The 15,988-nt window shown below is 34.6% G+C and overlaps 2 protein-coding genes and 2 long non-coding RNA genes across 8 annotated transcripts; all 4 read right to left on the reverse strand.

Moving 5' to 3' along the window:
* Positions 1-1,509: 1,509 nt before the first annotated feature.
* LOC147551254 (uncharacterized) lies at positions 1,510-3,776 on the reverse strand. The gene is made up of 4 exons (XR_015236552.1): positions 3,495-3,776; positions 2,247-2,674; positions 2,047-2,163; positions 1,510-1,773 (listed from the first exon to the last, which is right to left on the reverse strand). It is a non-coding gene; the product is annotated as an uncharacterized LOC147551254 (long non-coding RNA).
* Positions 3,777-4,159: 383 nt separating this feature from the next.
* On the reverse strand, positions 4,160-7,199 carry LOC147551255 (jasmonoyl--L-amino acid synthetase JAR4-like). Of its 4 annotated transcripts, none has more exons than XM_086672220.1 (5): positions 6,212-7,199; positions 5,378-5,655; positions 4,912-5,018; positions 4,594-4,769; positions 4,160-4,431 (listed from the first exon to the last, which is right to left on the reverse strand). In XM_086672220.1, exons 2-4 carry the CDS (start codon positions 5,534-5,536, stop codon positions 4,739-4,741), a joined length of 297 nt encoding a protein of 98 aa, XP_086528346.1. In that variant the 5' UTR covers positions 5,537-5,655; positions 6,212-7,199; the 3' UTR covers positions 4,160-4,431; positions 4,594-4,738. The 4 variants fall into 4 exon arrangements, with proteins under 4 accessions (XP_086528346.1, XP_086528342.1, XP_086528344.1 ...); XM_086672216.1 differs by having other exon boundaries at positions 5,171-5,655; XM_086672218.1 differs by lacking the exon at positions 6,212-7,199 and adding an exon at positions 5,985-6,098 and having other exon boundaries at positions 5,171-5,655.
* Positions 7,200-9,071: 1,872 nt separating this feature from the next.
* On the reverse strand, positions 9,072-9,839 carry LOC147551256 (putative F-box/kelch-repeat protein At1g20790). The gene has a single exon (XM_086668539.1). The coding sequence runs from the start codon at positions 9,837-9,839 to the stop codon at positions 9,072-9,074; it is 768 nt and encodes a 255-aa protein (XP_086524665.1).
* A 3,225-nt stretch (positions 9,840-13,064) lies between these two features.
* Positions 13,065-15,988, reverse strand: LOC147551257 (uncharacterized). 2 transcript variants are annotated; one of them, XR_015237869.1, is made up of 5 exons: positions 15,840-15,988; positions 15,363-15,397; positions 15,098-15,136; positions 13,732-13,805; positions 13,065-13,318 (listed from the first exon to the last, which is right to left on the reverse strand). It is a non-coding gene; the product is annotated as an uncharacterized LOC147551257 (long non-coding RNA). The 2 variants fall into 2 exon arrangements; XR_015237868.1 differs by lacking the exon at positions 15,840-15,988 and having other exon boundaries at positions 15,363-15,407.

Consider the following 15,988-nt stretch of genomic DNA (forward strand, 5'->3'; position numbering starts at 1 on the left):
CCCAAAGCGATGGCCTTTAAAATTCCATGTGTTTCTTTCCAAAAGATTTCTTTAAAATTTCATAGGAATCTTCAAGTTTATGAGAAATTGAATAAAGATCTTTCCGACAAACACATTCTTAAAATCATTTTCATAAAATCTTTTCAAAAGATATTTCCTTAATTTATTTATGTAAATCACCCTCTATTAGTTTTTTTTTTTTTGTTGAACACCCTCTGTTAGTTATTCTCAAAATAATGTCCTATTAGTTATTCCCAAAATGTCATTTTTAAAATTACTTCCAAAAATCTTTCAGAAGCTTATTTATGTAAATCATACTATATTTATTATTCCAAAAATCTCTCCAAAGACATTTTAAATCATGTCTTATTTATTACTAGGTATAACCCGTGCCCGTAGGGCACGGGCAAAAATTTTTTATCACATCCCAAAGATTAAAATGACAAACTATAACCAACTAAAGCTAGCATTCAACTTTTTTTTCCTTATTGCATCGTTATTCTCTTACATTTGAATCATATAAGTACGAATTATTAATTTGACTCGTTAATCAGGCAAGGCATCTTTTTCATCATTAGGTAGTTGCTCTCATACACCGGAATTGAACCCTTAGTTAGAAAAATGAGAAAGAACATGTTACGGATTTATCTCTTATTCTTGTTTATGCATAAAATATAGAATAATGCTAACATTACTAAGTCGCCTATCTGGTTTTGTGTTCTAACTAAGGGTTCAATCTCTGCTAAAATTCTAAAAATGTGTTCTTTCATCTGATTTGGTTTTCTAGTCTCAAAAACACAAACATTACCCACTTCAATATTGTTATGCCAAGAAAGCGGACATCGTTGTTGCTGCAGTCTTGTATATCACACAAGTTGTGCTTTCCCATTTCAATTCCACAAAGTCTTTTCTCCGCTTGTATTTGGAAGATAGGAATACATGAATGAACTTGTCAGAGGTTGAAATGTGACAAATAACGAATTAACATGGTCATATGCTTTCTAAACCATATATAGTCTATACTGAAGCCAATAGCAAACTCACAATATGGAAAACAAAATAAATGTGGGATGACCGCATAATAATCATCATATAAGGATTTTTTTATTTAAAATTTTAAGGTTGTTCCAATGCCCTAGCTAGTAATGTCCATTAAAATTTGCAGAGTTTAGTAACAATAGAAGAATTCAATTCAGAGAAGTTGTTGAAGACTATCTGATATTGATTTTGTCGCAAACTTTGTAGTTTTTATATTTTCAAATTGTATAATGATAGTAACCAATTCTATTTTTTTTTATGTAGCAATTCTAATATATTTTCTAATACTGTTTTAGTTCTGAAGATTTACCTTCGCAAATATCGGTTTGGTTTGTTTTGGTGATTAAGAAATTCAATGATTTCAATAAAAAAAATGTCAACTTACGAGGTCTTTTGGTAACAATAGGTATACTACTTTAGACGCGTAAAATGTTCAATGAAGTGTGCGGCAAGCATGGGTTATACCTAGTCTTTTGATAAAATTTCATCTCTAGATATATTACTCCATATCATTGTAGTTCAAATCTTACACAGACAAAAAACACATATGGGCTCTTGCCAGTTGCATACACATGATATCACATGGAATTTCTTAAAATCAAGCTTCATCTATCTTGTTTAAACGCTAGTGTACCAGTCGATTGTTACAGTTGTGGTTCTGCTTAAAGATCCTAATTAACTCTATGCGCCATTTCCATCAAGCTGTCCATGAGAAAGGAGGTGTGCCATGTATTGCTGCATGACCATTGAAACACCATGTATCAGTAAAATCCAATTATTTGGTCTAGCACTATTTCATATTTAAAGTGAGTGTCTAGCTCTAGATCTTAATGATTAGAGGGTTGCTCATGAAGTTATCTTGAATCACAATCATTATTTGTCCAAAACATCATTTATGTTTTAGTATCTTTGGGCTCAAATTTGTCCAGAACATCATTTTTCACCTTGAATTGACCAAATTATGCAGAACCCAACAGCAGTTCATCTCATCATTAAGATCATACTTACAGAGTGGTATGCATAAGGTTGTTTTCCTTGACGTTCAAAGTGCTTAGCCATCACGGAGAACTCTATCGGACCCCAATCTTCTAGTTCAAAACAGTCTTCGAGAGCATTTTTATATAGCTGCAAGTACATTTATATTATTCAAAAAGAAATTTGAAAACAAACATATAAGCGGTAGCATATAGAAAATCATAACATGATACCTTTGCTGTGTCGGCTAGTTCTGTCCCAGCCGGATAAATTGCATAAAACTGGATAAACATCTTAGAAAACTTTTATGAATTTTGATCATACGTCTCCATGTTAATTATAAAAGTGATAGATAAACTCAAGTATTGTTTGTGTACGCATAAGTTAAGACTGAAACGAAACAATAAAATCCTGTGTATGATACTACTCTTCTAAAATTCTAAATTCTAAGAATAGCTTTCCGTTCGTCATAAAGGCTCATCGTGATGTTCAAAAGTTTTTTCAGTTCCTGCCCAAAGATGAATTGTTATCCGGAAAATTATTAGAAGCAGTACCAGAGTCCAGAATAACTAAGATTCAGTTACGCGTGCTTGACTGGTACACCGATATCTTTATGCTCCAAAATAACACAAGGCTGAGTCCACGAATCTTGAAGTTTATGCTATCCAAAATAAAAGCGATAGTAAAAACTGAAGACAAATATATAAGAACAATCATATTAGGACCACCTTTGTTTTTATTTCTGATCGGTTAAGTTTAACTACCATAATTGATGGTCTTATTTCTTCTGCAAGAAAGAGCCATTATCGTCTAAGCCCATAGTTACAAATTTTACCAAACAAGGCATATTTATTGTCAAATCCTTGACCCTATATAAGTATTAAGTAGACACAAGAAAAACAAAACAAACATGAAGAAAGCTATCGACCATGATTCTGTTAGCAACTATGTGGGCGACATTGAAGAAGATAATCCAAACATTATTCTTGCAGTGGAGAATATGCTGGCATTGCTGTTTCATTGGAGTAGGAACAACATTTGTGCTAAGGACAAACCTTTCGATTTTGTTCCTGATTGGGAGGCTCTGATGATGTAATCAGGGTGGAACCAGGACTTCAATTTGGGTTGGCGGAGTCGGGGGACTGACCCCTGACTTGCACTTAATTGATTTTGTCGTGACGAGGCTATTATATGTTTGTCTTCTACTAAAGATGCATGAACTAAATTAGCTATGTTTGGTAGTGGACATATTACCAAACACTTCATGTGCACAACTACATTGACCAAATTAATCTGTGAATCTGGATACCTAAATTCAATTGTTTATACAAAAAAGAATAAATCAAAAACAATATTCAGGTTTTCATGCCAATATACTACCACTCTGAAGCAGTAAAAGAAACATCTCTGAGATTAATGAAATTTTTTGACGAAAGATAAGGAAATTAGGGTTTTTCTTAGTGGATCTTTCATCGACTTACCCTGTCATGGCGAAAGATAAATCCAAGAATCAGAATTTTTTTGATTCTTACTAATGAAGAGGGTAACTGAAGAATCTTCCCTGAAGATCTCGGGGAGTGATTTATTCCGTGAAAATTCTGCCATGAAGATTAGAGGAAGAATTTCTTAACGTCCACAGACTAAAAGAAATGAACGAACTATTTGAGTTTTGATTTGGGATTTGGGGAGATTATATTATGCGACGATTGTAACGCGTGAAGAGGAATGGAGATTGTAACTGTAGAAGAGATAAAGACTATAACGCACCAATACATAAAGAAGAAGGAATTAAGGCGCGAAGGTTTACCACGAGCAAATCAGGAAAAATGCGGAAGATTAATCCTATCTGACGGCTCAGATTAAGAGTCTCATTTACTTTCTTGACTGAGAGAGTGAAACAATTTCTTATTTTTATGGTGGGTAACCGATCAAAGGGTGTGGATCTTATCAAAATCGCAACCAACGACCGGATTTGTCTTTCGACTTGTCCCAGTCAGCACAAAACATTGTGTTTTGTTATATAGACTAGGTATAGCCCGTGCCTCCGGCACGGCACATCTCGTTTTTCTTTTGTTGTGCAAAAAAAGTAAGATAAATCATAATCTATTACAATCCTTACTCCGGCATGGCACGTCATTGCATTTGGTTTGTAAAAAAAAAACTTCTATTGCATCATTTCCAAATTATTATACTCCAGGTAATTAATATCATTTATCACATTAGGTATCGAATAAAATGACAGGCTAAACACCTTCACTAAACAAACTCCTTAATCATTCAGGAAAAGAAAAAGAAACAAATCTTCAAAAAGAAGCTCAGATTTAGCACTTAAATTTCCCAAAAAAATAGATATTCGGTTGTTAGATTCCTAAATGGAAAAACATTTCTCTCGTCTTAACTCATCTGAACCCTTCAATTCTACACGCCATCCACCAACGCCGCCAGTTCAAGATCCACCAATGATTAAAAAAAGTTAGATTATAACAAAAAACTAACGAAATTAGTTTAGTGATACAATAATATTTCAGACTTACTAAAACCCATTACCAATGTAACAATTTCAGCAACAACTCAAATTACCTGTGTTTTATATTCTTTTGACATATGCATCAAGGCTAACGTCGCAAAAAAAAATCTCCCCCAAGATGGCACTCAATGTCAATGATATCCGAATGATATCCAAGGGAGAGAAATCTGGTTCACCATTTTCTATTTTAGAATCTCTTCAATACATTCCCCGACCTTTGTTAGGAAATCTGTAACCCAAATGTTATGTTCAATAAGGAAGACGTTGCTACATTTTCACAAACACTAAACACAACCCAAAAAATTAGAAATCAGTTAACTAATTACAAAAAATAAAACTAAAACAAAGATAACATAATTTAAAAAGGATACTCTCCAACTTTATAATGCGAAATGTTTATAGCAGAGCTTGGGTCAGATGGATCAGAGCCTTTACACTTCGATGCTAATTCTTTAGGATCCCTCAGTAAAAGCTTCACCTGCTCGGAAGATACAAACTTGAACTTATAACCCAAGTCTTTTTCAAAAGAAAATGGTATTAGACTAAGGAGCAAAGACTACAAAGAGATTTTATTAAGAACAGGATATGGCTTCAAACTAAATAGAACTCAGGTCTAATCATAAGCAGTACTGGACTATTTGTTGTTCCAACAAATCTTGGAGTCCTGAATTGACTAACAGCTGCTCCTATACCAAGATAGTGATCTAGAATCTTCCGGAAAGTTCCTCTCTTAAGCACTCTAAGCTCTAGCGGTCCTATAGTCTTCACCTTTCTCGACCCGATATAACCCGCATCTTCAAATGTCTTATCCAAACTATTACAACATTCACTTAATACCTCATCGTCCGTTGTCTCGGCATTTAACTCCCAAAATATCACGTAGTGGCCTGGCTCTGATGACATGTCAGCATGACTACTATAATCGACAAGTTCGAGTTTTTCTTTCATTAATCGTTTGCTTGCTATTTCTACTGCCAATTGGAGATCTTTCCCCATGTTATTGTCTATGTTGATTGTTAATAGCAGACTTCTTCTGCATACAAATTGGAGTTCAGGTGTTGAGTTATGAAACCCTTTTACCTTCACTATATCATCTAATTTGTACCCATATAATCCTGCATATTCAATCAACAATTGAGATTGTTCAGATTATACATAACTAATATTTTTTTCGATTGAAAATGATGATTATACTCTTATAATTTTGAAATGCAAAAATCGATTCGAAGATATGAAAATAAGAACTTGCTTTCATATATCAGTAATGTATAAACGGTAACCAATAATTTCACTTCACCTAAACCACCCATATTTTCTTTTAACCATTTTCAACTATGTATTAGTTAAGATTCTGTTTTTTCAATTGGAATAGGTCATAGAACTTTGATACGATGATAACGATAGATGGTAAGTGTGATAAAGATAGATTCCTTTTTTAATTTACCTCAGATTTAAAACTTATGTCATTAACTTTGACTTCAATCATAAGAAAGGTGAAATTTTGTTTTCCTTCACTATCATAAGATTGTTCTCCAAACTCCGCCTAATTTCTTCGAAAGTCATCTTAATGTGAACATAAAATATCGATAAAAACATAATACTATTAATTAGGTAGAGATATAACAGGAAATCAAGGTAAATTAACAAACGAAATGTTATTTATCTATTTACCTGCGAAAGTTGATGTCACTCCAAAACTATAGATAACTCTGACAATAAAAGTTGAAAAGTGATTTCAGAGTTTATGTGCCACATTGATAAGTAGTAGGCAAGACACCTACACCATTGTCAATTGAGCGACAATGTCGTTGCTTCTGTTGAAGGGTCTAAACCTCCCTATTTCTTGGAATTGATTCATGGAGTTAACAAACGAACTACGCGCCATATTATTAGTATTCCCATAATCATACCAACAAGGAAGCAAAAGAGAACTATTTCTTATGACCATTAATTTGGCATTCTGAAAATCCCTTATAATATTATCATATTACCTCCAATCGAGCCTCACCAATTGAGGTCTTACGAGACGATGGATGATCGATCTGATTGTAGGAATTGTTGGAGCAGAAGCATTCTAAAAACTGGAATGAAGACTTGGTTTTGTAGCAGAAGCAACATCAACTTACATTGAGGAATTTTATTGAACACATTTTGTGCAGCTTCAAATAATGAATCCTTTTGACAAATTCCCTCACAGACATTTTGTCGAACACCTTAGGTGTATCCAGTTACTTCTCAATATAAAAGAAGTTGGACAAAAAGAAGAAAGAAATTCAGACAAAAATAAGAAGGGGGTCAGATGTGTAGATAAAGGGGGAGATGGAGGTTACGGAAGCTGAAGAGAAGGAGGGGACAGAGAGGAAAGAAGAGGCGTTCTTTTTTTTGCCATCACTTTGGCAGTTAAGTTTTGTGAAACCACTTAAAAAAAAACGTTTCGTGAAACGGGGTCTGTGATTGATTTAATGGGAGTTAAAGATGGATTTTAATGGGCACAAATCAATTCACGTTGGGTTTTGTCTTAGATAATGTGTGGGTGAATAATTTTTATTTTTTTTAGGTGGGTAACTGATCTAGTGGTCAAGAATTAAGAAAAAACCCAACAGATGGTCAGATTTGTCTTTCGACTTGTCCTACTCAGCACAAAACATTGCGTTTTGTTATATAGATTCTCATGAAATAAACTATATATTTATATTTTTTTTTTCTATCATTTGTTATTTTAGAACTTTTTAATAAACTTAAATAAAAATTAGCTGACCCGCACTAGGTTCCTTCCCACCCCGCCTGACCTGGGTCTATACCCAGTCTCGGGTTGAGGTCCGACCCGAGACTATTCCAACCCGAATTGGCTAGGCCAGGTCTCCAACCCTGCCCAACCTCTTAAACACCACTAGGTTCTAAGATACTCCCGATCACAAAGTAGCCTTCGCAATGCTGTAATCTCTTTGCATACTCTCAACACCTTCGATGAGGGATTTGATTCCCAAATGAAAAGAAAGGTACTAACTCTAGTAGAGTGGACGGCCACATAAACCTCTAGCCAACCATGCTTAAATGCCCACAGAAGGCCCACACGGCCTTGCAATTTGTGCATAATGACAGAGTCTCGGTTCACCCTTGCCGCACCAACAACCATTTTTTTGCCGCACCAGCAACCATTTTTAAACCTTTGTTATTCTCCAAGATCTTGATATTTATTGATGGAAAGGGATCTGGTTATTGGGTTCTCTGTGTCTAGATTATTTGATACACTAAATAATTAAATCTGACATATAAAGGTGGAAGAGATTGAAAGATATATCTCGTATGATATTAAGTTGTATTTGATGCAGCCTTCATTTTTGTAAAAATTGATGGGTTCTAGGGGAATTAGCTACTTGTCATTGTTTGGTTGAAGATTTATTTTCGTAGAATTGTTGGCCTATTCGCCTCAAATCTTGACAAAAAAATATTTTAAACATCTATTATATTAAAACAGGTCAGTCGGTTATCCAGGGGATAAGTCTGACCGTCCATTTTATTTTAGAGATTTGGTTGGGAACACATCCGACGGATGATATAATTTGTTTTATGTAAATAGACTACAAAAAGAAGGGTATCTATGTAAATCAACTAAAATTAGTTAGAGTAACTACTACCCATATATTTCTCTCTCTTTTTTTTTTCTATTGAGTAGAAAATCGTGGGAGGATGAGAAATTAGTGTGGAGAAAATCTCTCTTCCACATTCTTGATCGGTTTTTTTATGAAAAACTTCCCAAAGTAACTACTTCGAAAAATATATAAATAGGACTCTTGCCAGACTGATATCTTTTCACTGTAAGAAAAAAACAATCTCTCACATCTATTTTATAGTTCAGGCTTCAATGAATTTTTTTTTTTTTAAATGTAATTCTCTTTTTTTAAATGTACAATGAAATATTATTTTCCTTTTTTAAATGTAATTCTCTTTTTTTTAAATGTAAACAGCTTAGTATTTGATTGCTCCTCTTGGTTGTTTAATGTATAATTATTATTTTCTCTAAATGTAAAATGGCTATTCAACTTTTACAATATTCTTAACACGACGGCGCAGCCAAAAGGGATCAGACTAAACAAGCACAGAGCTCCCTCAATAAGTGAGCTTTGCAAATTGATTCTTTTTGGTGAAATAAGCAAAATGCAATTTTTGGACATACCTAGAAAGATCATGAAATGAAAGTGAACTTGTTGAGAGAATCTATTTGTGGGACAATTGTTTCCTGTTTCAAACTTGTGCTCAAACTTAGAGAACTTCTCAATAGATTAAAAATAGAAACATTAATCGAATACAAGTTACAGTCAAGATAAACCTTAACATCACTTTCACTACCTAAAGAAAACTGAACAACTGCTTTAATCTTCCCTTTGAACTTATGTCGCTCGGAGAGTAAGCAGGGGTATAATTCTTTTCAAAGATTGGATCTTCATCACTAATACTATGATATCTATATATATATATATATATATACTCAAATTTTGTATTAGTTTCCTAATCAAACTTTGTTGTGGCTCTACACATCAATGAGAGTGCTTATATCAGGAGTACAAAATTCGGGAGCATTAGAACGTAGAGATCTTAAAACACCAGTTTGGACATCGTATACTTGCCAATTACATGGATAGCGACGCCTTTTGAAATTTAATAAAAATCTGTCACCATCGAAGAACATGGGTTGAATATAAACTTCAGGATTACTCTCCATTTTTATCACATCCTTTCTCTTAACTTCCCACTTGTTGTTTTCATAATCATGGAGTACCCAAGTTACAATTTCATGTTTTGAGGTAACCACAACAAGATTAACTTCATCTTCTACAACTCCAAGCCAAGTAGAAAACCACCAAACCAAAGCTTTACCTCCCAACATCTGGAATACACTCTTTGGTATTTCAATAATCCTACTCTCTTCTTTATCCAAATTGAATGCAATAATATATCCCTCTTCAGTTAACCAATGTATAATCCCTCGAAAGCAAACAGACTTACTAGTTATTTTGTCTTCTTTTAAGCCATTACCGAAGCTTATCCTCGTAGACTTGTTGCAATCTCTCCAAAGCCTTTCCTCCGGCATGAAAATCTTAAACTCAAAAGCCGCCCTTGACTCTACCAAGCAAACCACACTGTATTGATTATAGTAATACGGAGAAGATAGAGAAGTTGGGCCAAAGACTAACTCGAATCGACAAGATTGACGCTTGTAAGGAGACGGAATTAGCCTTTTTTTATTGGTTAAAGAGTTGAGAATGCACAATGTCGATATGCACGAATACCAACCCATGTTTGATACATACCTGTCGAGCATAACCAAAAGAAGGCATGACTACTATCATGAATTGTTGCTGAATCAAACTCTTCCTGAAAGATATGATGGGTTCACTAAGGAGATTGGGTGAAGAGCGATCAAGAGATAGTTGATTGATACAGTCAGGAAATGAATCTTGCCAATAGAAATTACAAGGACTCGTTTGGAGACCAGTGTGTTTGTTTATAAAGAAAGCGTCGGAGATCAAGTTATACCATTTTTTGTTCACAAATTTCAACCCAACTAAAGTTTTTGCAGGCAGCCGTGTTAGAATCTCACCAAGAAGATTGTTGTCAAGGTTGTCGATACCCGTTGTTGTTGGAATAATACAGTTATCATCTACACAGAGAGACAGAGAGAAACTTGAAAAACTAGCTCCAAGTAGTAAACGCGCAGAATTATTTGTATAACTAAAAAGTTTAATCAACAAGCACCCGTGAAAAAGCAAACATTATCAATCCTTTTTACACAATTGATATAGTGGCTAGGGTTTCCACATTATGTGAAGACGGACAAAAGATTAAGTTTTTAAGATATGTGAAACAACCAATGGAATGAAATCTAGAAACCAATACCAATTCTTTAACACCAATTGAAATAAAAAATTTACCCTAGACTATAATTAATTGAAAAACAATCAAACCCCATAGTACCCAGTGAGTCAATTGCCCAAACACATGAAAAGTTACCCCTAATTGATTTTTTCCTAAAGATTATGAAAAATGAAACAGAGTAAGAGAATGATGATTCATTAGTACCTTTTCCTCCTCCTAGTATTCTACTTCTCATCCTCCTACTCCAGCTTTGGTTACTAATATTATTGTTGTTGTTGTTGTTGCCTTTTAGGGTCATCCTGCCGTCGGTGAGCGTGCTCTATAATGCCACCGGAGTAGAGGAAATAAGTCCTTCCAATTTATAGCCATACTAGGTTTCCTAAGAGCAAGTCCAATGTGTGGGGGCTGGTGCTCCCAATTTGAATTTGGGAGCCCCACCCCCAGCCCTTGGCCTCCAACCCGGGAGCCTCATGCGCCCGGGCTCCCAGCCCCCAAAATATGGCCGTTGGGAACTCCAGCGGTCATATTTGGGGTGGATCCTCTAAAAAGGAGATCAACCCCACTTTATTTTATTTATTTTTTATTTTTAATATTCTTATTATTTTAAATATTACTTTTTTAAGTATTTTTCTCTAATTTTTTTTTTTTTTTTGTTTTTTTTTTTGTGTTTATCTTTTTGAAATTATCTCTCTCGAATAATATCACATTTTAATTCTTAGTCGAAATCTAATAATTTATAGTCGAAATTTAAAATCAAAATTTCGCACACGTATAATATATTGATTTGGGAGCCCGACGTTGGAATTGAGAAAAGCACCGGGGCTCCCAAAATTCAGGGGCTCCCAAAATTGGGAGCCCGAGCCCCACATTGGACTTGCCGTCAATTCACTTTAAAAATAGGAGTATTTTATATGAGGCTAATCTTCAACAAACTCCGACAAAAATGGATTGCACATTTGCACTTATTCCGTAGATAATCGAAGTTGTTTTCATTAGGATAGAATCCTAACAAAAACAACATTAACATATTATTAAGAGTTAATTCCTATTTGACCCCCTACTTTGTGACCAACTTCCTTTATAACCTCCTATTTTTTATAAATTCAAATATAACCTCTTTTTTTAGTGTAAATGTTATAAGTACCCTTCCTATATATATTTTTTCAAAATAAAGTTACTTATAATATATGGAATTCTACCTCAGTTCCACCTCACACCTCTCTCTCCACCTCACATCTCTCTTCAACTCACCTCTCTCTCCAACTCACCTCTCTCTCTCTCTCTCCCCAACTCACCCTTATTTTCTTCGACGAAGGTCGCAGGTCGGCGACCTAAACATAAAAAAAACTCTCATCTCTCTCTCCCAAAACATTCCGATGAAGGGACTTCCTTTCGCCGGAATCGGTCTGTTTTTGAAATTATGAAAAATAGGAGACCATAAAGGAACGTGGTCACAAAGTAGGGGACCAAATAGGAATTAACTCTATTATTAACTGAGTGATTTTATAGGCAATGGGAAAACTTGTTATAGGCAAACCCTAATTTGGTTGGAAGCGATGTGTGGGTAATGAGGCAATGCCATGTCCATGTTTGACTTGACGACATAATTAACACTGTTAGGTCGACGATTAAGTCATTAAACTTCATCCCTGCAAGAGAAGAAAAATCGATAGGGAGAACCCCAACGTCTCCTCTTCTTTAAATCTTCAAATCTCTCTCTATCCCTCTCTCTTTCTGTCTATCGTCACTCTCGCCCTTCTTCAAATCTCTCATCTCCATCTCTCTCACATTTTCTCTAGCTATAAACGCATAGATTATCCATTAAACTCTAAAATTTGGAAAATCAAATCTCTGTAGAATCTTGGTTCCAAAACAGAGAAGTAGCTATTAGAAGTGTATGAATAAATCAACCGACACTATTACCTGTGGAAGTAGTATTGGGTATACGAGTATTAGAAGTGCATGCAAGAGTAGAAGTAGTATTATTAATTTGAAAGTTTTCTCTTAGTCTTTTAGTATTAGTAGTAGTAGTATTATCTCGATATCTTTACTCCTCTCATGAGTTGATGTTCTTGTAGAGCTTGAAGGTGCGAATTGGTGGACTCGTACCGATGTGGGCAGTGCCAATCGGTGTCGCCTGACCGACGGAGGCAGTGAAAATCGATGTAGCCCCACCGATTTTGTTACAGAGAGAAAATTCCACTACAAAAAAATGGCCTATTAGGGACGGCTCGAAACCGTCCCCAAAGATCTGAAAACCGTCCCTGTTAAGTATTAGGGACGGTTTAGTGTCTGTCATAGCTGTTGGCGTCACAGATATTATCAGGGACGAATTGAGGGACGGTTTCCGTACGTCACAGTTATTTACTGGGACAATTTTTTTCCGTCCCCATTAGTCATTAGGGACAACAAGTAGTCTCAGCTGCCACTGTCACTAATTGTATTTGGGGACAGTACTTAAGAGTCCCTATAAGTAATCTGAGACGTTTCTAGGACGACTCACAAACCGTCGCTAATATATTTTTAAAATTTGAAAATTTATTTTGCATTTTTATTGATCCAGGCAGATAGATGCCTATTGATATTCCCTGCCAGATAGAAACAAATATATTTATATTTCATCTATTTCACACAACTACAAAAGCAATATAAAATCTGCATTTTATTGAAATGAAACTCAATGAGACAATCAACAATGTTTGAACTAAAACTTAACTTGCTATACATGTACTAAATAGAAACAATACTCTCAATAGTTTAACTTTTCATATGTCAAGTAACTATAATATTACTTGGCAAACTATACATAGCTATATACCAAAAACTAGATCCTTAGTCGTTTCCGCTTAAAATCTTCGTAGCCTAATGCCATTCTCTTCGTATAGCAGCTTCATACACGCACTGAAACAAAACAACACATAATAAATAAAAATTAAAGAATGATCATACATGAACATTTGCTTAACATATTATTACATTCAACATCGAAGTTAAATAAAGGGTTTCAGAGTTTCAAAGAAGTATAATTGAACTTTACAGGCAATAATCTAACTAGTACAAGTATATAATAAAAAGAATTCAAACCACAATAATAATCGAAATGGATAAATTACTAACTATCAAGTCTAACTCAACAAAAAACCGATATGTTGTAGGGAAGAATGTGTGATATATGATAACAAACATTAACTAAATTAACTAAATTAACTAACTAAAAATAGTAATGTATACAAAATATATAATATGAGGGTTTGGTAAATAAGGAAAACAAAGTACAACATAATAATATGAGGGTTTGTGTGATATATACATACCACATTTAGATTATGGCGGCTACATATCAAGAGTATGTGTAAGTCATTGATGTGCCGATCTACCACTGCTTGCTCTACAATAATAAGATAAAATAAATAAGAAAAAATGACACTTGATAAAAAAGAAGCTCCAAAATACATTATGTCGGATCACTAGTGACTAGAGAGTATCCAATTATCAACTTGTTTCCTAATGTATGAAGAAAATTGCAACATCAGACATTCACATTTTAAATATATAAATGACTTCTCATATTTAAAAAACAGCAAGTAAATATATTACTCAGTCGAGTGTAGCCGAGTTATGGCGAGTCAACATGTGGATAATCCATGAAATCCTAAGAATCCCCATCCCCATCCCCCACACCTAAACCATACATAATATGAGTTCAATACCTAGTTTCCACCCTAGACTCCACATCCACTTTCCACCCTAGACTCACTTCCATCTTATCAGACTCGCCCTATTGGATATTTTGGAAACGAAACACCCTTTTTGGAGCACACAAAGGAAAGACATTCTCAATTCCCCCACCGACCATAATTGAGTACCGACACCCTACAGACACCCATGAGAATGCTAGATTTTGAACTAATTACCATAATGAAATACATGAAACATTAATGAAGACACTAGCCTTCCGCTCCATGCGACAAAATTGCAACATCCCCTCGCAATCATGGGTGGGGGCTTCTAACGGGAAGGCATAATGAAAACACAACGAGAATTTGATTGCTAGACAGACAACAGAGGAAAATATACATACAAAAGCGAAGAATATTGATAAAGTCCTCATCCCAAGCACAAACACCATTCTCGTAATAAGAAGCATATTAACATATGATTGTGCAAATGCAAGTACTTTAATCTAGTTTAGTCAACTAATTATTTAAATCGGCGAACTTCAGATCAAGCTTTTGGCATAGTTGCTCTGAATTACTTCCAAAAATTAGAATTTGTTTCTAAACTAGATATTAGTTCAAGAATCCATATGGTTTCTTATCTTATTGTTGTCATACAAGCCTTTCCCTTGATATGTCCAGACACCTAGGACTTCAAAAGCATCTAAAAGGCCTTACTGCATGACAGTGGAAGTAGGACAAGAAGTTCCCAAATACAGGTGAAATGCTGCACATTGATTGTTCAAGTACAACAAAGGCCACTCTATAATCTTTACAAAACCCAAGTTAAGGATGATTTGAGGTATTTCACAATGATCTTAAATACTTATTTAACATGATCCAGAAATTATTATTGCATAGAAAGAAGCAACAAACAACTGCTCATTGACTATGATCCAGAAATTATTATTTTTTTAACAAAATGATGATTCAAAATTAGAATTGCCACTGTGAACAAACTCACCTGCAACCAACAAAGAATAGGCTTTTGGCACCTGTCCCGCTGATAAGAAAGAAGAAAACGTGAGTAACTTGAATGTAATGTAGCATAATAAGCGCTCTAATATTGCTGCAACTTTTTCTTATTTTTCTCTTGTAACTAATCCATTTATAGACTAATCGAACAAAGGTTGAAGAAGAAATATATAGAGTTCATCAATGTTCTCTGAAACCCATCTTAGGAAACCCTAATATTTGTCAAAATGGAGAAATGAAAGTACAAATCCCACCTTATTGTACAGATTCATTCGTCAGAGCTTCATTCCTGTAACAAAAATAGAAGAAACTGAAAACACATTTCAGAAAACAAATTCTTGTTCATGGGTAACTCAAATAGTATGGACTCTTACTTTCTAACTCACAAAATCAACAAAGAAGATATACCCACAAATGATCTCAACTGACATTACCAAATAAAGGAAGAATCACTATCACCAAAAGTACAAAGAAAAATGAAAACATGTAACTTTCTGGCATTTTAAACATCAACCTCCATGAAAACCCACTTACCCACCACAAAACCCTAATATTTGTCAAAATTGAAAACCCTAAAGAGAAGGTTTTCAAATAATTATTTGTCAAAATTTATCAAAACCCACATCATAAAAATTCATCAATTTCAATACCCAATATAAAGTTCATTAACGTTCTCTGAAATCCATCTCAAGGAAATCGAAAAAAAAAGGTAGAAAGAGAGACCAGCTAACCTTTTACCAATATGAGGAAAATTGTTTGAGCATAAGAAGGCTTCGTTCCTGCCGACTTCCTCCTCTGTTCAACTCTCAATCTTTCACCTGGCGACTCGATTTCCTTCTCTCTGCTTTCTCTCTCGCGTCTCTCTCTTACGCTTTACTAC

The sequence above is a fragment of the Eschscholzia californica genome, unplaced genomic scaffold (genome assembly GCF_041429995.1).
Source record: "Eschscholzia californica isolate CP2 unplaced genomic scaffold, dmEscCali1.0.p SCAF_3, whole genome shotgun sequence".
Lineage (NCBI taxonomy): Eukaryota > Viridiplantae > Streptophyta > Magnoliopsida > Ranunculales > Papaveraceae > Eschscholzia > Eschscholzia californica.